The 22,902-nt window shown below is 35.5% G+C and overlaps 1 protein-coding gene across 3 annotated transcripts; it reads left to right on the top strand.

Moving 5' to 3' along the window:
- The first annotated feature begins 1,573 nt into the window (after positions 1–1,573).
- LOC104904512 (molybdenum cofactor sulfurase) lies at positions 1,574–22,333 on the top strand. 3 transcript variants are annotated; one of them, XM_019252056.3, is made up of 22 exons: positions 1,575–1,762; positions 1,901–1,999; positions 3,328–3,386; positions 3,586–3,746; positions 5,210–5,367; positions 7,108–7,234; positions 8,042–8,144; positions 8,219–8,264; positions 9,322–9,360; positions 9,652–9,808; positions 11,215–11,314; positions 12,831–12,929; positions 13,187–13,264; positions 13,333–13,434; positions 14,560–14,653; positions 15,726–15,836; positions 15,998–16,062; positions 16,930–17,081; positions 18,480–18,706; positions 20,023–20,159; positions 21,472–21,582; positions 21,663–22,333. In XM_019252056.3, the coding sequence occupies exons 1-22, from the start codon at positions 1,648–1,650 to the stop codon at positions 21,774–21,776; spliced, it is 2,454 nt and encodes an 817-aa protein (XP_019107601.3). In that variant the 5' UTR covers positions 1,575–1,647; the 3' UTR covers positions 21,777–22,333. The 3 variants fall into 3 exon arrangements, with proteins under 3 accessions (XP_048493358.2, XP_019107601.3, XP_010691080.3); XM_010692778.4 differs by having other exon boundaries at positions 1,577–1,762; positions 21,666–22,333; XM_048637401.2 differs by lacking the exon at positions 12,831–12,929 and having other exon boundaries at positions 1,574–1,762.
- The last annotated feature ends 569 nt before the right edge of the window (positions 22,334–22,902 follow it).

The following is a 22,902-nucleotide window of genomic DNA, read 5'->3' as shown; positions in this document are numbered from 1 at the left end:
AGGCACTAATCCAAACTGCACACCGAACTTTCACCCCTATTTCAAACTATGTATGTTAGGTGAATCATATAGGTCTTTGATAGAAGAGGCAAAATTACTCGGTTGAAGCACCCTCTTTCTTTATCTAAAGTCACAATGACTTGTGTAATTTAAACAATTCATTTTCAAATTGATTAAGACTCACAACACTCATTAAATTATTTTTGTACGTTACTAAATTTGTATGTTGAAATTTATATATATTAATTGATTTATATCAATTTAAAAGTTGTTAATGCCTTTATATTCCATAAATTCCACTGATAATGATAAGAACTAAAAGCTCTTGTGATAAAATAAGTACAAGATAAGATAAGACGAACAATCTAATGTAAACATGGAGTTGGGCCTCTCAGTGTATAAGACCAACAAGTTATACTGGGTCAAATGGGAGTTCACTCATGGTACACCCAGGGTATTTTTGTAATAAATTAGAATTTAAGGTGCTCATTTGACACCAAATTTGCTCATATGGGCATTTTACTCATTTATTCATTTGCCCATCTTGCTCATTTTGTAATAAAAATGTTTGCTCATTTTCTTAAATGATTAGAAATATTTGCTCATTTGCTCATTTATTCTTTTGCTCATTTGCTCATTCGTTCATTTTGTTCATTTGGAGAAAATAGTCTTGGGTGTACCATGAGCATGGTACACCCAGGTGTACTATAAATATTCTCGTCAAATGGTTGTCGATAACCATGATTCAAGGAAAACAATCGCTAATGATATGAGGTTAACGTTTTTTTTTTATAATTATCTCACCGTATTATTTTGAACAAGTGAAATTCTACTCTTTTTGTTCTACCTGTAATAATTTGTTTTTAAGATTTTTTTTCTTAACCTGTGCCTTTTAGAAACCAAAATATAAAATAAATGTTTTTCGATAATTAATATATATTATAAAAATATGACTTTTCATAACACAATTATTAAGAATGGTAACGAAAAATTTGTCAAAACTACTACTTTTTTTTAACAGGTTATAAAAAAATTTCTTTATAAAATTTCACCAGTATTAAAAAATAGAATAATATTGATAAACAACCACTATCATTCACAACACTTCAATCTTAACCACTAGGATAAGTCGCAAAAATATCCTTGGTACTACCTTGTAAAAGTTTTCGTTGCAAAGACCTAGGCCTCGTTTGGTTCACATGGGAAGTAATTTCCCATGGGAATTTACATTTCATGGGAAATTCTTTCCCATGTTAATTTCCTAGGAATTAGACAAAATTGTTTGGTTGCCACCATAGGAAATTGCATTTCCTAGGAAATTACTCACCAAGGGGGGGCTTGGTGAGTGATTTCCCATGTTTCATGGGAAATTCTATTTCCCTTGGAATTTGTATTTCCTATGTTTCTCTAATTTTCCTCCAACCAAACACAACGCCCATATTGTATTTCCTAGGAATTTGTATTTCCAAGGGAAATAGCTTCCAACCAAACAACACCCTACTTTATGTTTAAAAGTGGACCTTGATCCATTTGTCTCCAACATTAACCGGCATGTGTCTTTTTTTTGTTCCAATAAAAAGTTTGACTATTTATGCTTCTTTGACGTTCCGAGCAACCAGAGTTCGAACCTTGTTGCTTACAGAAGTTATGGAAATGGAGAAAGAGCAATTCTTGAAAGAATTCGGCAAAAGTTATGGATACCCAGATGGTCCCAAAAGCATTGATGAAATTCGAGCTACTGAATTCAAGAGATTAGCTAACGGTATAATTTTATATTTTTGCAAAATGATTTTTGTTACTGAAATCTCAACAGTAGAATTTACTGAATTCTGTTCAATTTGAGTTAAAGTTTGATTTTTTTTGATGTGGGTTTGTTGTTAATTTCGGTGTGAATTTGTAGAAACTGTGTATTTGGATCATGCTGGGGCTACTTTGTATTCTGAGCTACAAATGGAAGCAATTTTCAAAGATCTTACTTCCAATGTTTATGGAAATCCCCGTATCCTCAAACCGAAATTTTGATTATTGCTTATTAATTGTTAAGTTGTTGTTAAGTTGTTGTTAAGTTGCAGGAAAAAGGGTTAATTTTATCTTGAAAATGTGAGAACTGTATACCAATCTTGTATTATCTTGAATGTTTGATTTAATTATGTGTTGGCTAACAATATCTTGAGTTTCCCCCCCAAAAAAAGACAATATCTTGAGTTGCAGTTACGTATTAAGAGGTTGAGAATTGTTTTAGGAAGCTGGCTCTCTCCTTTTGATTTAGTGCATATGAATCTGTATGGTTCAGTTTAGTAATGGAAAATTTTCTTGATTAGTAGGAGTAAAGGGGGTAAATTTTAAGAATTCTGTTCGGTATAGTGATCTTTTGCTAGTATGGAAAGGTAGCTTTTAGTTGATAGAACGTCGTTGAACAACGAGGCCTTTCTAGTGGATTTTTCTGGAAGGCAAAGGTTCCTCTTGAGGTTTGAGCCTTTGTGTGACATTGGCCTTGGGAAGGATTCTAATGACATGCTTCAAAAGCATAGGCTCGTAGCACAGGTCGACCATTTCGTGCTTTGCAAACATAACACTGAGCCTTATACACATGTTTTTCTTTGTGTGAGGTGGTATCTCATGTATGGTGAAGGTTGTTGGCTACTTTGGTTTGCATTGGCTGTAGATTCACGTCAGCTATCTGAATAAAGGAGAAGAAATTGTTTTGGTGTAATGCACTAATGCTGTGATGGCGATTATGTGGAGTGGGGCTGGATCAGTTTCTCAGGAGTGGTTGTTTTGTGTATTTTTTGTTGAATAATGTCTCTTTTTTAGTGTACATATGGGCCAAGGCAGCTGGGCTTTTAAGGATTATCCTGTTCATCTATTGGGGAGATTAATAGGAATAGGTTAATTTGTAATTTTGTTTTCTGATTCTGTTTGAGTACAGTTTTCCACTGTTGTGTACATTTTCCTGTGCTGGTACACAAAATTTCTTCTTTACAAAAAATTCAATGAGGCCTTAGCTCGAAGACATCGCTTCTTGTATCCCGCTTCTTTAGCTATTGAGCTTCGATTGAGGCTGCTGGCTTGCTGCTGTTGCCTAATTCGGCGTTATTAAAATGAGTATAACCAAAGTGAAAAGGAATCCTCTTTCTTAATTGCTCTATAGTTTCTTCTTCTTTTTTGCATGCTATCAGACTTTTTCTTGTCTCTTTGAAATTTTCTTAATGGGACATTTTGTTGTTGTTGTGTCCAAAACTTGTAAGATATGATCAATCAGTTGCAACTCTATTTGATGTTAGTTGAAATGCCATCCTTGTTTCTCTTAATGTTCAATGGCAATAGACAGTCAAAGCGACTCCAGCATGGCTACTTCTGAAATCATAAAAGAGTGCCGCCAGCAGGTAATTTTTCCCATCTGCTTACTTTTAACGTAGAAGTCAAGGCATATAGTTATTTGCATCTTAAATTGCTAAATTTATGAAGTATCATCATATAATTGGTGTTGTCTCCGACAGAGTTTTAACCCTTGATGTCATTGAGTTGTAGAGATCCCGGGGCCTTTTGTATATGCTATTGATTAAAATGTATGGTGTGTGATAGGTCCTAGATTACTGTAATGCATCTGCAAAAGAATACAAATGCATTTTCACTTCTGGAGCAACAGCTGCTTTAAAGTTGGTTGGGGAGGCTTTTCCTTGGAGCAGCCAGAGCTGCTTCATGTACACTATGGAGAATCACAATAGTGTCCTTGGGATGAGAGAGTATCCACTATCTTCGAGTACCTTGAATAAGTGAAAGAATCTGTGCTAATGTTTTTGGTCCCTTTGTACATGTCAATTGGTTCAGATGCATTATTGAAGTTGTGTCTAAGTAGTGGCTATCATACATGTGGGTCTTCCAGTCAGTAAAATCTTTATGCTAAATGGCTACAAGATAAGGGATGAGCTTCTGTTTTCTGCGGCATTATGTTATGCCCTTTGCTATATGTGAATCTCTCTGGCCCTCTTTCACCATGATTGTGGTGTTTTATAAAAAAACTATGGGTTTTTCTTCTTCATAATTCATTAATGTTGGAGTAAATTTATATGGTTGTTAGTGCTTGATGAAGCAACTGCTTCTTCTGTGTTTGGGAAGATATAAAGACCTTTCTGATCCTTGAAATGAAGTATAGCAGCTAATAGCTCACCCATTTGATCTCCTAGATTTTACATTAATGTAGTTGGTTTTCCAATTTCAAACCGAAAATGGTCATAGCTATGTGATTGTAAATAGGTTCTATTGGAAGGTACTATGCCTGCTGCCTCATAATTTGCTTTTCAGACCTTTCTAATTGATTCTAGAAAGGGTACTACCAAAACTTCTTAAACTGTACTTGCTGCTACATCTTCGGCCCACTTTGTTTACAGGCAGCTATTATGATACATTTATTTTGAGTTGGTATATCTATATGCTCGTCGTACAACTGCGCAATGTTTTATGTGTAGTTGACACCCTTTGTTTTTGTCTTGGGACTTCGATCTGATTTTTTAATGAATATATAGAGTCAAGTTCCGGGGAGAAGAGGTCTTTAGGTGAAAAGTGAGAAGGTGTTAGAGTCACAATGCAAACACGTCAGAGTCGCAACATAAAACTATTTGTCACAACAAAGGATCCTTCTCACTTGAACTCATATATGAGATCATGAGAACAATGGAATTACAATCCATTTTAGTAAAAGTTACATCATAATCCTTTTTCTTGAAAATGTAATCCTTTGGAAAATTGGCTCCACAAGGAAAAAAGTTTAAAATTTAGCCAAAATGGATTATATATTTGTCAAAAAAATTATAACAAAGTGTTCTCATGTTCTCATTATCTCTTATAAGGATTGTTCTCATGGGAACCCAAGCCTATATATAGTCCTAAATAAATGCTACTTATATGACTATATATGAGAGCGTGGAGCTCTAAATACTTAAGTAGTGATCCTTCTCAACCAATAAGTAATCCATTTTGGCTAAGATGTAATATAGTTTTCCCTGGCATGGCCAATCTTCCTAAGAATAACATATATAGGATAAAGTATTATTATGTGATATTTTAGTAAAGGATTTCATTTTTACTAATTTGAATTACTATTCCACCATTTTCATGTTCTCATATAAGAATTGTTCACATCTAACTTGATTTTGGGTGCGTGTGTGTATGTATATTGTCGTTCATGTCTAAGCTTAACAATCTCCAGATATGCTCTGAACCATGGTGCTGCAGCTGTTGCAGTAGATGTAGAGGAGCTTGTGGGTCTGTGCACATCCTCCATTGACAAGAGAACTCTGTTCAAAGTGTCCCAGCATACAACACAGAGGAGAAATGGCAATGAAAGCATGGGAGAAAATACTGCGGGTAAAGTTTATTTTTGAATTCTGTGAAATTACAATTATGCCAAGAGAAGGAAACTAAGTTTTGGATATAATATTGTTGCTAAAGGAAAGTAATAATATTACAACGATTAGTAGGTTACAAATCTATGCTTGTGAATGCTAGAATTCTGTAGATTGTGCTGATTAATATTGTATGTGAAGAATTACACTCTGTAACTTACCATAAGGGGATGGTCCATCCATGAACAAAAGCGTGTCTAATGCTTATATATCAGCTTTGGGAATATAAACTATAGGCGATGGTGTAATTACTAAGGGGATGGCTGTCCATGTCTTGCACAATGATGGTTATGCTTCGGAAGTGATTAAGCATAAAAGAATTTCATTTGTTCCATTGATTGATAATACTTTTCGGCCTGACAGGTCCTTCTTTGTACAATTCACAATGTTAGTTTAATCATATATTGTGGCAGCTAATATCAGAATCTTTCACCATCTTTTTGAGACAAAGGGACCAGTGGATATATAATATAGTAGTCACTTTTCGGACAACTGGAGTTACTAATGTTTAGAGTACTCAAATATCAAGCCACTTAACCTCTAGGACATGGTGCTAATATCATGTCAAATTTATAGGATATATGAAGTCCTTGAAGTTGAAAGATTTTGGGAGGCTTCATGAAATGGTTTAGAGAGACGACCTCTTAATATTAATTACGCAATTCTAATCTTATCCTTGATTGTTAAAAAGAACTCCCTTACAGGCCCTCGCTACACCTTTTTACATTTTGACATAAAATTTGAATACACTCGAAACATGAAGACTAACATCGTCTTTCACACGATACCGTAGATAGGTAATATTTCTTCCATTTAGAAATAATGTATCCTGCAGCAAAATTATATGACAGAAACTCGAATCTATATTTTATGTTTTACAAGGAAGTAAAAGCCTAAAAAACCTGCTAAGTTTAGAGCGTGACATACATCCTGATTCTTGTGTGTTAGGGGTCAACCTTCACCTTCTGTCCCTTGTTGAGGTTCCTTGAGGAGGTAATCTGCTAGTACCTCATCCAATTATAGAAATAGTATCAGAAGAGGTGAAGATTTACGAAGCATTTGTTTCTTTTGGGAGTAAGGGATTCCACCTTCCCGACATTCCCTATTATTTTTTTTATCTTCTTAAATTCCCCAAGGTGTAGTAAGTAATTGAGATGACTGTGAGGGAGCATGTTGCCATGCATTATGAGATGTAGGGTATGTTTTGTTCATCTTATCCAAGTTGGTTATTCTTAATTCTTATGCTTAACCAAATCTTGGGACAATACTTGAGAAAGATCAGATGAGACCAAAAAAGTAATCATATTAGACTAAACGAGACAAATTTAGGGATGAATCTTAGTATTCGTGGAAGATGCTGATATGCAGAATGTAAATTGCTATGCTTCATGTATATTACAAAATGATATTTCCTCTGCCCTCAGATGAAATTTCTATTAGGTTCGGGTACACAGTATAATAATTCTTGTAGGCATCATGCCTTGTATAGTGGCTTTTAGGTAACAACATTTTTTCACTTTTCATTCTTACTTCTTGATGTATTTTATTGCTCATACTCTTTTTGTCGTGGATGTTGCATCAAACATCAAAATGGTATTTAGTTTGCGTGTCTTTCTTTTTCGCAATAATGATTTTTCTTTAGAAGTTGTGTATCATTTAGAGTGGCTATTTCACATTTTTTTTTTGGTTACCTATTGTGCAGGCAATGCATGCCATTTGTTTGCCTTCCCATCAGAATGCAATTTTTCCGGTGTGAGATTCAACCTTGATTTGGTAAGGGCTATCAAGGAGCAGTCGGGAGAGATTTTTAAAGATACAATCCTGACCAAGTATGGAAACCTTTTAGCATATCAATTATGGCATGTATTATATTGCTGTTTTCACTTGATCTGAATAGGTGGTGTGTGGATTATAGATTAGTCTCACTGATCCTTTTAGCTTCCATGCCATTAAATCCTGCTTGTGCTCTTGAACTAGCTTATAAGAAGGATCGCTTTGAGGATGCTCAGAATCCTAGAAATACGCTATCTCTTATGTTATTTTGTGAAATAAAAGATGTAGAATGCTTCTCTTGTTAATGTGTAAGTGCTTTTGTGTTAAGATTGAAGAATTTTGGATCTTCTGGGTTAAAAAAAAATGAAGACCAACCGTGATGAAGAATCGACGAGATTATAAAAAAGAACACGTAAAAATTTAGAGGTTCCGGCTGAAACTAGGGGAGAGAAGGGAAAAACTTGTAAAAAAATACATGCTTGATCGGCTACAAGTCACATAGTATCGTTTTTAAGAGACATGAAATTCCCAATTGTTGGGATTATTAAGATGCAAACTCGAATAGTTGGTATTCTACATATCAATATTTTCTAAAAAATATATAGTTTTCAAAACAACCTAATAGAAAATTTCCATGTTAAGGTCACACTAACCTCAAAATATCATTAAAGGCTTTTGTGAAGTTCATTTTTTTTCCTCACCAAATAGAAAATTTCAAAAGTAAAAGGGTTTCTGTGTGGAGTTTTTCAAAATATTTTGACAGCTCCTTCCCTTACCCCATGCATACTATTGTATCGAGGCACATATCCTTCATATTGAATATAAATTTAAAATTTGTCTCTTTTGAATGTTCTTGCGAAAAGGGGTTGCTCGCTTGTCTTGATAGATGCTGCCAAAGGATGTGCAACAGAACCTCCTGACTTATCGAAATATCCTGCTGATTTTGTTGTTCTATCATTCTATAAGGTACCCATCAAACTGCTCCGTATAATGTATATGATTGACTGCAGATTCATTCCCATTTCTTCTTTTGTCTGTAGATATTTGGCTATCCAACTGGACTTGGTGCTCTCATAATCCGAAACGGTAAGCGATTGTGTGAATTGATATGTTGTGAACTTTCACTGTACTTTTATTGTCTGTGAGCAAGAGAGGAAAGGAAGGAGTAGACGAATCTGAGAGAGAAGGGAAATGTATGAATAAATTGGGGTGATATACTGGCTGTGGCAGAATTATAGAAATTCAAACTTGAAACTTCTGGTGTGAGGCATGGAGGTGCATCTGTGTATGATTATGATAAATATGTTCATATTATTGGGCAAAAGAACTTTTTTGCTGTACTTCGTCCTATAATGTTTAGTGTACTTTGGGAGTGAAAAGAAAGGATAATTTTTTTATTGTATATTTTCCTTGCATTGTTCTGGTAAATGATATTCCAATTCCAGTGCAGTTTAAATATACTATGAGCAATCTCAAGTGTAACACACGGCCAATATTAGAAATTTAGAACAACGTCATTTTACGCTATGGAGTGAGTTACAGTTTGTTGACTTAGTTGATGAAGTTCTTATATGTTGGGAGTTGGGACAGCGTCACCTATTGACTTATGTGAAAGAAACTTCCCGAGCATTATTCTTTCAAGAAAGATTTTGTTTTCCTTTGTTAGAAAGTTATCATGTCACAGCATTATTTTATTCAAATTCTCTTCCACTTTATCATTAATCTGGGTGCTTTGGTCGTTGAAAAGCCTTAGTGCTTAACTAATTACATCATCCTAGATCCTATGTATTACATTTCCTCTCTGTAAAGTTATTATGTCACAGCATTATCATCTAATCCAATTTTCTCCCCATTAGTCATAATCCGGATGCTTTTGTTGTTGAAAGCCTTCATACATTGCTGGTTCTCTTAGATTCTATGTATTGATTTTTCTGCGGAACTTCATATATACAATATACTGTCATAAACTATACATTTATGTAGTATATTGTGACAACATCTTTTACGCTCTTGTCTTATTTTGTGTTTTATGTGCAGTTGATTAAGAATGCACCCTATTTTACTGTATGAGCAGTGTATAAACACCATGATACTGTACGTAAATCAAACACATAACTGATTGAATTTTGTTTCTGAATTTCAGAAGCTTCAAAGTTGCTGAAGAAAACTTACTTTGGTGGGGGTATGTAATTTCCATATTTTTTGGAGTTTCTTGGACTGCTGAGGTTGATACTATCTGACACGATACACCCACCTGAAACCGCAGCAGTGCACTGGCTTGGGTAGCTTTTTTTTTAGCCATCATTATTAACTGTCTGTATATAAGCAAGGGTGTCTAGAAAGGAAGGTCAAGATGTATGCTGTCTCATGCTTAACTTTCAGTGGGAACTTGAGAAGAGCCTGCCTTGGGACTTGTTTTAATGGAGTCATGTAGTGATATATATATGTATTGTAAAATGGATTGCTTTTGCAGGAACGGTAGCAGCATCAATTGCAGATGTGGACTTAGTCAAGCACAGAGATGGAGTTGAGGAATCTTTAGAGGATGGAACTACGTCTTTTTTAAGCATCGCTTCCATTCGTCATGGTTTCAGAATAGTGAACACTCATAACATTTCTTCAATCTCTCGGTATGGGATGCTATCTTATCTTTCAGACTTGCTTCTAGATATCAGTTACAATTAAATCGTCATTTCGATGTTAATTGAGGATGCCTTTTTGTTGTTGGAAGATATTTTTTGATGTGCATAATCGTATAAAACTTTATTAAAACTTTTGAGATGGATATAGTTCTTGCAGGAAGTATTTTTACTGCTTGTTCTCATCTGAGGAAAATGTTTGTCATGTGGTATCAGTTGCAAATCCAGGGATGACCAAAATGATCTTTTGAGAGAATGATTGTCCTTCGTGATGCATTTGGATGAGCACTAAGGACTAAACTATTAATAGCCACTGAGGTATGAAAATAGAAACAAAGCCACAAAAGCCCTAGTTGAAAAGGAGTTAAGGTTACAGTTAATGGCCAGGAGTGTGGTGTTCTTTCTGGAAACACTTGCTAATCTTAAGCTGTCTCCAATGTTGTATTAAATATATGTAACAATAACGGACATAACACCGTATAAAGCCAATCTAAGTGAAGACAACAAGACGTAGTTTCTGCTGTTCTAGGCTTCTAGCCGCTTTGCTAAGTGATTGAATATAATTAGTTACGTCTCATGATATGCTTTTGTCACTCATCTGCCCAAAATGTCCGTAAGGTTCCCCTCTCTGATCATTATGTCTCTTCAACTCAAGGAATAACTTGAAACCAAACCAAATCCCTGGGAACTCCAAAACAGTATTTTAGCACCAAAAGAAGTATCGATTTCTGAAGCCTGAAAATGCAGCTTGTTGACTGACACGTCGCAGAGTCTGTGATGAAGACCAAAGCCATGTGCATCACTCCATCTCTTGTTCTACACCACTTTGTTTTTGCAACTTTTACATGATTTAATGGATCTTCTTTGCTGAATAAAAAATCCTATCCTCAAAAAGGCATTATTCTGGTGCATTATTTGGATTTCTGTTGATTGTTTTGTCGAATTTTATTGTTTGGTAGAGTAATGAGCTTTGAACTTTTGATTTGGGAGAAGCCATGCGGGATACACATACGCTTAACAAACTTCTTAGAAGATGTTCAAGCACAGTGGAATTTTTTTTTTGGTTTTAAATAAATATATATGTTTAAACCTATATTTTGTTAAAATAGAAAATTTAATACTTTGATCCAATTTCTTCGATTTCCCCAATCAGTACGTCATTGCCTTGGTTTGACTAGCATAACCTATATTTCGGTATCATTTGCTTTTTTAGCCTCTAAAAAGGTAAATGACATGGGTAGCATAAATACTCGTGTAAGATTGGCTTATTGCTGCATGCTCTTTCTCCCTCTCTCCCTCTCATATGGAAACTATGGGTAATTTCAATTATTTATTACTACAGATGGACTGTGTGCTCATATACTTATGGCCTTCCGATTTTTTTTATTTATTTGAAGGCATATTTCATCTTTGACAACATATCTGCGGAGAGTACTTTCCAGTTTGAAGCATGATAATGGAGCAGATGTGTGCATAATTTATGGAGATAACAACACGGTAAGTCTAGCACTACCATGTTGTAAAGTGCTTGTGCACCCTTTCTCTTTGTTTTCTCTATCTTTTGCTCTTGATTCGCAGAATTTTATGAGCAAGTCATACAAAACATATATCAATCTAAGTAAGATATTTCCTTGTATTGATTGTTTTATGTCATCAGCAATTATTCGAGAAGTAGAAAAATCTAAGTTTTACTCAATCCAAATTGTAGTCAGCAGTTAGTCTGAGTTCGCTGAGGAAGGAATTTTTGTCTATAAATTCTGTCTTTCTCTTGTCCAAATTGTCCCTTTAATGATGTTTTTTCTTCTAAATTTATCCTATATGGTGATGCTTTTGAGGGATTGGTGGGGTTTTTTGAGTCAATTCAAAATGTCTGGTGGAAGATGGTTGTGACTATTTGAGCTTTAGTTGGAGAGCAAAACGACAGTGATCATCAACCTTTTGTTGATGAATTTGATGCTTGAACTCCTTCGAGAAGAAAGAATGAGGAAGGTCAAACTGTGTCCACCTTCCAATGAGGCTGGAGGATATAGGTAACATAGGACTTATGAGGAAATATTTTCTTGAAATTTCTTCATCCGAGGAGCTAAGCTTGGCTCCTTTGACATCTTCCTTGCTAGATCTAGGTGGACAATATTTGTCTCACTATGTGGTAATTGTCACATATCAGTGAAGTACTTTGTTGCAATATTTCATGAAGGATTGTACTTGACTTGACATTACTTTTAAGGGTAGCTTGGTTGGAAGAGGAGATAGGGAGATGAAACGAAAGGAATTAAAAGCCTCCCTTTTTTTATTTGGTTAGAAATGATGGGGAATATAAACCGGAAGCTCAACTAGCCCTAAAATCTCCGCTTCTTCAATCTTTTAACTCTCTTTGCTCAACAAGCGCTGCTCAATGAACTTCCCAGAAAGCAGAAATCTGAAATTTTCATTTACTTTGCTTTCGTGGAAATTAGTTTAACTACAGCTCAATTAAACAAGACATGTAAGCATTGAATGACAGTAGTAGTCTGGGCTCTTGCTTCTAAAAATGCTCATGATAATATTTAAGCAGACACACTCACTCCTATATAGTGAGTACCTCTTAAATTACCATCAAGATCATTTATACACCTTCTTGCATCATTTTTTTTTCCTCTGTTTTATTCTTTTGAACTATATGTTCAGTGGGAACCATGAAGCTCACATGGTCCCGGTTCCTGGGTTCATGATATGATGGTTGTTTGGGGGAGGGGAGTTTTATATGTATGCAGCATGTCTTTTGCATAGAAAGGCTGATTTCATGATTTTCATCATGTCTTTGATGGAAAGGCATACTCTGTGTGCTAAGATAAGTAGCAGGGACAGCTCTGTAGGATATATCAATTTTGACTTCATTATATATCTGGAAAACTGCCATGCTGTCTAGAAGTTCATTTATGCCTTGTTGACTTTTGAAAAGTTTTACTGTATATTTGTATCCTAGTATATGATTTCAGTGCGTAATTCTGAAGTTCTGATGTATGTGAATAAGGGCTCAATGGTTTCGTTCAATTTGAAACGGCCAGATGGATCTTGGTTTGGATATCGTGAGGTGGAGAAATTGGCTTCTCTATCTGGAATTCAGCTGCGGGTAAATTACCTAAAATACATCTCTCTTGTTTAGCTTTCTATCTATATTTGTTAGTAGTTAGGCTTTAGGTCCTGACCTTCTCATATGTTTGTACTGTGGGATGAATGTGGAGACAAACAACTGAATTACTTAAAGAAGCTACCCAATCTTTGTTTTGTTTGCAACATCTGTTACTTCTTATTATTTAGAATTATTACTTCTTTTCCTTTTATCTTTGGGCTGAGCACTCTAATGCGGAGTTAATTGTGTTTCTGTAGACAGGATGTTTTTGTAATCCTGGTGCGTGTGCAAAGTACCTTGGCCTTTCTCACTTGGAGCTCCTTTCAAATGTTGAGGTATTCATTAATTCGCTTTTCACTATTAATGCATTTGATCCATTCATTAAATCTTGTCTTCTACATAGGCTGGTCATATCTGCTGGGATGATTTGGACATTGTGAACGGAAAGCCAACAGGAGCTGTTAGAGTGTCTTTTGGTTACATGTCAACGTTTGAGGATGCTAAGGTAAACACTAAACACATGCAGCCTTGATGTTAACAAGCAAAATGTTTTGAAAACACAACTTGTTAGAGCAATCAGAGTGACTACAGTGAGAACTGAGATATAAAGTTATCTTCATTCAACAAAAGTTTCACCAAATACCAAGGCAACTGAAAAGAGTATCCAATCTCACAGTACGTCAGAAAGGGATATGGTAGAGAATGCCCCTTCAGCATGAGCCTAAAGAGAAGCTAAACACATCACTTGCGTCCTTAAAATAATTAAAGAAGATTTCCGAATGGATTATTGTATCATTCCTCTGTCAACAAACTTAGCTCCGATGAAAAGTAATTGTCACAGTGGCAGTCATGAGGCATGCTGCTGCTCTCAGCCTCCTGATGAACTAATGGAAATTTAAGTTGGGAATAGGGTTTCACGTGTTAATTGAAAATGATCTAATTTAACAATATTTATCCTGAAGACTTTATATTCCAGCTCTTTATAATCGGTCATGCTCTTGAGCTTGCTAAAACTGCTGCAGAAAAGAGTTTTAGGCTTTGGAAAAAGTACTGAAGCCACTAGGCAAGCAGAAAAGTTGTTTTAATTTCTTTTTTCCTAAAAAGGCGAGGTGGTCTACTGTAGCCGTCCGTAGGGGAGGGGGATCAGGGATGACAGCTCTCTTAGAAGGAGAATTGATCCCATAGCTCTGAGGTGGGCGCTCCAAATTTGATTAAGAAAGTTGGATACTAATTAAATAAACGCGCATCTTATTCTTAATACAGCATATGACATAGAAGTACTTTTAGTGAGGCTAATTTGGTGCTTACTGAACTGATGCTTGATTTAAATGATAATTATCCGCTTCTAGTTCACTGAATTATCCTTTTGAGCTCTTTCATATGTTAGCACTCTTCTTTCTTTGAAATAATGCTCATTTTGTCTAAAAGAAATTATTGCTCCCTTTGTCTCCATTGTCTTTTACTGTGTTCTATCTTCCTCATTTCCATTAAACTTGCAGACTGCGGTGATGTTGTTTATGGATGCTTGTGAAACTATAATATTCTTGTCAAATCCTTACAATTGATATGTTGTGGTTTTCAAGTTTCACCAGCTACTAATTGTATTACTCATGTCCATTTTTAAATGCAGAAACTTGCTGACTTTATAGTAAGTTCCTTTGTGGTACTGCCCACTCCAGTGAGCTATAGATGCATACAAGAGTCTGAAGTTTTCTTGACAGAAGGTTCCTCTCTTGTAGCTCTATTTTTTATTCTTTTGAAACATTTAGAATTAGACCCGCAGTTTCATGGTCATTATCAATGTGCACTTATGCAATGAAGTTGACATTGTTCCACCACAGTTTTATATAGTGCTTCCAGCATGAAATTTAGCATGTTCCATGCAGTTATACATGCTTTTATATCTATTTTAGTTACAATTAGTATATAAATCTCCTTTCTTTTCTATTGATTTTGATTCAGCAATTTCGTGTTCTCAGAAAAAGGAATTTTTGTATGGTTGACAGGAAGATTGAAAATTTCAGTTATCCTTAATTATTTCGTGATTAAGGACTGAAGTACACGAAACTGATTTTTGTTGTTACCTGTCTTCAAGATTTCCTGAAATTTTACCCCAAAAAGATGAAGAACAAATTGAGAAAATGTAAGACAATTAAGTATTAGGTTCCTGCTGTAAGCATTTCTATATTTGGATGTAATGGAGTTAATGTGACTTTTATCGTTGAACACGAAACGGAAAACAAAAAAGCTTTGAAGTATAGATACATCAGGAAGCTAGTGATATCTAGCTTTTTTCTTGAACTAAAACGAGTTTGACTTGCTAAAAATTATTCACATTTATCATTCAACTTATTTCTGGGAGAAGGGGGGGGGGGGGGGGGGGGGGGTTCAGTGGAACAATTCAGAAATCTTAGAACTCTTTGCTAACGCAGTGAAGCAATTTAGTAGAATATGGAGACTGTGTTATTACTTTATTAGGAATTACACTTCAAAATAAAGTTCATACTTTTGCTCTCTTTATTTGTCCCTGCTTGTGTGTTTATGCATGTGTTGTGTGTGGAAAGGGTTTTTAACTTTGTGTCTGTGTGTGTTTGGGGGGGGGGGGGGAGAAAGAAACAGATGTTTCTTTTTTAACTGATAATTTCTGCTCATTTTCTTACATGTTAGCAGTAGTAAATGATGGTATATAATTGTTTACTATTGTGGTTATTACAAGTATACATTACCACTATTAAATTGGTACATCTCCAAACTGCTATTGTTGATCCATCATCTCAGAGATTTATCTGGATGCAGGTTCAGAGAGAATGCAAAAAACCACGGGTTTGTATCTGAAGTCCATCACTGTATACCCAATTAAATCCTGCGCAGGATTTTGTGTAGATAAATGGCCTCTGAGCAAAACAGGTGCCTTGTTTCTTATGCTGCCTATACTCTACATCTTTGTTTTTCAGGGATTTTTATCTTGGAAGCTACTAAAATGTTACTGTAACAGATTCTTGATCTATCAATCATATGAAAGTGCGATTGCCTTATTTTTTTGTTCTATGCTGTCTATTTTCTTGCAGGACTGGTACATGACAGGCAATGGCTTCTAAGAAGTCCAAGTGGGGAAATTCTTACTCAGAAAAAGGTCATCTTTCATTTGAAATGTAGCAAGTGCTTTTATGTTCCAATAGTGTGTATTACTATAGAAAAGAAAGTGGTTTTTCGTTGGTTCACGGTTGCTAAAACAAATAAACAAGTGACAAGTCTTTACTTGACAGAAAAATATAGACATTTGCACCACTTAGGGGCCTTATGTTGGTTTTTGAGTAGATTATGCTTGATAAAACAGGATTTGCATTAGTATTGGTACTACTTTGTCTGAGCTACTTTTAATTTAAGTCCTTTCTTTATACGTAATCATGTAACTCCCTCATTACACAGTACTCCAGGTCAAGTTATGAAGGTCAAAATAAGTTCTGAACTAGTGCTTTATCATATCCGCACACAATTGGTTTGGCCCCTGGGAAACCACTTATCAAAACAATTTCAATGTTGCAAATTAGAAAACTTGACCAATGTAGATAAATAAATTGAGTGAGACGGGGACGCGAGAGAGAGGGTGGTGTTCAATTGATAAAGGGAATGTGGGCTTAAGGTGCGAAAGATAAAAGCTGAGAGGGGAAGTTGGGGTGGTGGAAGGGTGGTGTATGACGCTAGTGTGCGTGCGTGCATGGTGCGTGCGTTGAATTCTTACTTTCACGTAACAATTTTAGAAAAGGTTTACATCCTTTCTGAAGTCATCAAACTTGTCCATCAACACGAACTCCGCCTTCTTCTTAAGTCTCAATTGATTGTTTAGAGTGGTGCCCCTTATTATAATATCCTTCTCGATTCTCATCATCAGCTGAATGAACATACCAAAATTTAGTGGTTTTAAGATTGTTCCCTGTTAGAATTTGCACTTTTCTGTATGGAGATTAAGCATTACAGCGGTTTAGTTGCCTTCTTGCAGGCCCCAGAAATGAGTCTTATAAGTACATTCGTAGACCTGAGGCAAGGTGTCCTGTTTGTTGAATCACCACGTTGCAAAACAGAACTCCAGATTCTCCTGAAATCAGTACCATATGGTTGTGGAAGAGAAGAGATAGATTTGCACGGCCACAGGTTTTTATCTGTATTCTTGTTCAAGGTTCTTTACTTTTTTTATCCTTCTATTTTGGTGATTTATGAAATATATTAGTTTACAAATGTTAGTAGCTCTAAACAGAGGGATTGGCAAATCTATTTTGGTGATTTATGAAATATATTATTGAAATACAATAATTCCCCAAACTCGAAAATAAATTATTGTTTAAAGATCTGATGAGGTAAAAAAGAAAAGGCAAGAGGAGAGTACAAAGGGGAGATATGAGATCTGTCACGGGGTAGATACTAAGATATACAAAACCTTTCTTTGAGTTACTAGTCTCCATCAGGCCCGCAAAGAAAGCTTCCAAATATGAAAGAGGAAAGTTGCAAATCGAGTCATCAAGTCAGTTTAATGATCGTCTTTGTCTCTTGTAATCCCTTATTTTGTCCTTTCACACCTATGGAATATAGGGGTGCTAGTTCACTGTTCTTGACGTGTCTAAGGCCTCTACACCGTTCAACTCTTTTCCCTGTCATCTTTAATTAAGATCTCCTTTTACTTCCTGTGATGACCATACTCCCAGCAACCTATGATACTCAGACTATGCGTTTACCTCAAGTACCCATGTCGGATCCTCGACACATCGACATGAGTATGGATACTTCAACACTTCCTTTTGAGCCAATGTCATGGAATATTTTCATAAAAATAAAATAAAATAAAATTTGGAACCATTCTCTTGTATATAAGAATTTTCCTGCGTTTCCGGGTTAATCAACTTATGCCTTCTTTTCCAAGGCATTTCCAAGCTTCTAAATGATCTGAGTTTAAGTACTGTCATAGTCTTGATCTTTTAATAAAATGGTAGTGCTATGTTGACCAAAGTGGGATAGCCCTTCCGTTCTACTCTTTTTATTACTATAAAAATGGTTATAAGAATAAACAATTCTGCTTTCTACTCTTTTTTGTTTGGTATGGCTTCTTCTGCAGGACAGTTTTGTGATATTACTTTATGACATTGCTTTATTTGACATATATCCACCTTAATAATTTTCTTTGGGTAACGTGGGTTCCCAAACAATTGTATATATTGCTCCTAATTAAAACTACCTGCTTTTCCTTAAATTGCAATAAATGAAATTGCACACTTGCCAATGCACAACTCTAACCATTGACAAGTCTGATTTTTTATTAGTCAGGAAATTGGTCAAAGTGGTTCTGTGGATATTGCAAAAGTCAAATTGTTACAATCTTTAGTAAATGGAGGAAGTAATTGAAGAACTCTTAAACACCAGCACCATTTACAATTACATGCATTTCAAATATGATCCTATTCTTATTTTCTGCTAGCTGCCTGAATTGATGACATTTTCTTTTGGTTGTCCAATTGTATGACAATATGATGTGCTAAGAGATGGAATGACTATTTCCAGATATGAAGTGCAATGTTATGATCAGGAAGTTAACAGTTGGTTTAGTAATGCTATTGCACGTCCATGCATTCTCTGGAGATCCTCAGCTTCAAATTGTTATTTAAAGAATCAGGAAAGTACTGGCATGTGCAGGGATATGGGGAGTTCATTAAGTTTTGTCAATGAAGCTCAATTTTTGCTAATATCTGAAGCAAGTGTCTTGGATCTCAACAACAGATTACGGTCAAGTATGTATCTGAATCGTTTTATTTCCATGTCATGCAGTCATCTTCATATGCTGAGTGAAGCCTTGTGTCTTTTTGTGACTGAACCTGTTGATTAGTGTGTTCTGCAGTTAACTTAAGTGAAATGCAGATAACTTCATTATGTATTAAGTTTGACAAGCAATATCGAATTCTATCGCTCCTTACTCTAGACATAACAAGTTTTTGTCAACACTTCAACTAATTTTTAGGTATTGAAAATACTAAAGTAGTGTTATTGTGCACTAATTTTTGATACAAGTGTTATACAAATAGTCTTGGAAATGGATAACTTCACTCTTCTTAGCTCATTATACACTATTCTGTTTGTGTATCTAATGTCTGAACTCTGCAATTCTGGGTGCTTTACTGTTATAGCTTGCTTGGTTCAGAACCTTAAAGATATATGAGATTTCTGCCTGCTGCCTACTTGAATCCATTTCGTTGTTGATTATTGTTGTTTCATATCCTTAGTTAATTTTATGACTCAAAACCCTCACGAGTCAGCATAGTTGGGTGCAGTTGGTTGACCTGAAATTACTTGATCTGATGCTCTTTGTTTTCTGATTTGATCCGAACCTTTCTGAATTCTAAAAATTGTTGTTAGTATAAATAATCTGATCTCATCTCATCTGATTTTTTCTGAAATAAGTAAAGGTAAATCAGAATGAACCTCACTTCTAAACAAAACAAACGTGGTGTAATGATTGACTTTTTCTTTTCTCTCAAATCCTCTATGGTTTGTCTGCCAAGTGCCTTGGTCAAACATCTATGCTGGTTCAGCAGTCTTCATTGTTTATCAGAAATAAATGTGCATGGTGCTTATTTTTATCTTTTGAGGTAGCATTTCCTGTATCTTGAATGAAAGGAACATCCAGAAAGACAAAACAACCTACCAACTCAATACAACTTTTAAATAAAGTAGGAGAATGGGGCAAATAAAAAGAGACGGAGGGTTTAATTGTTGAGGCGTAGATGAAAGAGAATTGTTTTTTCCCACTAAATACCAACAGCAAAATCATTATAATGAAAGATTTTTAAATATAGGTCCTATAAACATAAAGTGAAGTACTAGAAAGCATACTATGATTACAAGCTAATGTAAGGTGGATTCCAATACCTAGTTGCTACGACAGATTTTACTTTTGCCTTTGCCTTTTTTGTGGTAGAGTTCATCCAACATTCTAATTAGCTTATCATGATTTCTAGTTTATTGATTGTAGCGATCTTCTGCAAACATATTTATGATTCTTGTTTGCATATCTTAATTGTTCGTGATTTCCTTTTTTAAATTGTAACAGAAACATCTCAAAGTCTCCAAGCACAAGTTCCTCAGGTTTCTGCAATGAGATTTCGCCCCAACCTTGTCATATCTGGAGGAGAGCCATATGCTGAAGATCAATGGAGGCGAATTCGAATTGGGAGCAAATATTTTGAAGTAAGTTTGTGTTGTAAATAAATTTTCATAACAAAAATTAGTTTTTGATGCACTTGCATGAGATAAATTAAGACAGCCTGAAAATTAAAATATCCAGACCGTCTTGGAATGGATCCATGGGGTTGTGATCAGGTATTTGCATTTTTTACGATAAACCTTGCTTCTATGTTCTAAGCCTGTGGATTGGGAACCAGGTTAGCCACTTAGTAGATGGTCATTAGAATGCATAAGTCAATCAGCTGCCAAGCACATGATGGACATTATAGTCCTGAGTGATGGTGTGTGAGGTGATGGTTGAAGAATTCCTCAAAGGTTGTGACTTATGGGGGTACTACTTTTATAAAAGATGGGGGGTACTACTTTTATAAGCTAAAATACTATGGCTTTAAGTGTGCTTCGGATGGATTATCTTTCGGGTTGTTAAAATTTTGTTTGTGCCTTTCTTTCCTTTTGAGAGCGAGGGTTGTCAGGTTTTAACAACTGCTTAAAAGGACCTGTAAAGAAATCCAAGGAATCCCATTATGCACGAAAGCATGCAACTTATCCTATGCTGTTTAGACTCTCTGGAGGTGTTAAACTTGTTAGAAAATTGCAAGAATGTGGCAAGTAGTTCTATGTTTTCTTAGTGTAGTGCAACTGTGCAAGGATCACTCTCTAATATATTTATCCTTCTAATGTGTCCGTTGCGGATCAGACAGGTATAGCACGGTCACTAGAGAGTTAAAATAACAGTATAACTCAATTCCATAATCTCTTTATTTTTCTTTTTATGTCTACTTGAACAACTTCTTGTTCTCCAATTTCAATAATAGGGCCTTGATGCCTCCCTTAATGGTATCTCACATATCAGCAAATTATTGGGTATACTAGCACTTGGCTAGGTTATTTACATGACACCCTGTTTGGATTCGGATTTAGGAGGGAGGGAGAGCAGGCAAGGGAAGGAAAAAACTTAAATGTCGGGATAGAAACTTTTAGAGAGAAGGGGAGGGCATTTTCCGTTGTTCGACCACTATTAGATTAGGGTGTAAAGGGAGGGAAAACATTACAAGGGTTTATCTCTTTCTATAATAAACATGTTAAATAAAGAGATCTGCCCCAATATATGAACATCGAAAATGAAGTCCAAAGCGGGAGAAGACAAGAAAGCATATGGTTGTACATGCACAAAATTGAAACTGGGGTCTAAATTAACAATATTTACTCCTCTTGTGACTTGGTGTCTGAACTTTTGCTGTATAAAGTCGATGAGTTTTGTTAAGAGCTTCATAAATCCGACAACTCAATATGTTCTTATGCTTGCATCTGATAGTCATTGGGAGGATGCAACCGATGCCAGATGATCAACTTCGATCAACGATCAGAAAGCGTGCACAAAACCAGCGAGCCTTTGGTTACTTTGGCATCATATAGGCGGGTGAAGGTGGGTCGCAGCTACTTGAATAAGTACTTAATTGCCTTTTCTATCTTTTTACTTTTGGATGGCTGATCGAATATTTGTAGCAGGGAAGAATTTTGTTCGGAGTGTTGCTGCGAGTTGAGGATTGCAGTCTGGAAAAGGAGGAATCTGATTCATGGCTAGCGGTCGGGGAAGAGCTGCATCCAGATATGATGTAAAGAAAATGATGAATGTTCGGCTTGAAAGGTTTAGATTACAGCTTGTACGATCTCCCTTAAGTTGCAGCAGTAGCAAAATCGAAAAGATTATGCTTGAAATTGGTCGAAGGTTGGAACAGTCTTGCCTGGTATGTGGAGATGTTATAATTTGATCTCTCTACACAAGGAAAAAATAGAAGGGAAAGTGAAGATTTTCGACGAAGAAAGTGTCTCACATGTATGTAAATTGTAAATGCTTATATGCAGGGGTGTGCACAAACCGTTCCGGACCGGAATTTTTCCCGTCCGGTCCCGGTCCAAGGAAATGCCAGATTCCGGTCCTAGACCGGTGCACACCCCTACCTATATGTATAAATTCATAGAATAAAGCAAAACATAAACCACATGGTGATTCTTTTTTAATGCTCCATATTGTTTAAAATGTATTTTGTCTCAATTTTTTTTTTAATATTTTTTTCATTGTAATAATAATAATAATGGTTAACTATTAGCACTCTGATAGTACTGATACTCCAGAAAGTGAGCAGAATGTTTTTCTTTTCTGATCTTTTATTCCACATCAAGAGACTACTACTACATTTAACGCAACTATCATCCTTTTTAATATCGTTACTAGAAAGGTTTGACGACTCATAAGATTACCAACAATCGACATGCGCAAATGTTAACACAAATTTAACAAATGCAAAAGTTGTCATTGGCATATTTCTTTACCTTCAACTGGGTCATCTCCACAAACCACAAGGAGATCTTTCTAACAACATCTTTTACTAGCATATAAACAAATATCCACGTAGATTTTGATTTTTTTTAAAGTTAGTAAGATAAAAGACCCTACTGAACTGATTTGTCTTAATGTATATATTCATAATTAATTTTTACTATCTTAATAATAGATTATCAAAGATGTGGTCTTCACTTTCTATATAAATATTGTAACTCTTAGTGTTAATCTATACAAATATATTAAAAGGCGTGCGAAAACAAGAAACTGTGCCACGTGGCGCTCTCCCTAGGGAGTTTTAGTTCATGTAATCCATGTATAATAAAAATATTAAGAAATTGCATAGTATAAGATTTGATCATGAGATCTGAAGTACATATACTAAAGTTTTAACCAATAGGC

Source organism: Beta vulgaris, chromosome 9, assembly GCF_026745355.1.
Source record: "Beta vulgaris subsp. vulgaris cultivar EL10 chromosome 9, EL10.2, whole genome shotgun sequence".
Classification (NCBI taxonomy): domain Eukaryota; kingdom Viridiplantae; phylum Streptophyta; class Magnoliopsida; order Caryophyllales; family Amaranthaceae; genus Beta; species Beta vulgaris.
This window is presented reverse-complemented; position numbering and strand designations above follow the sequence as displayed.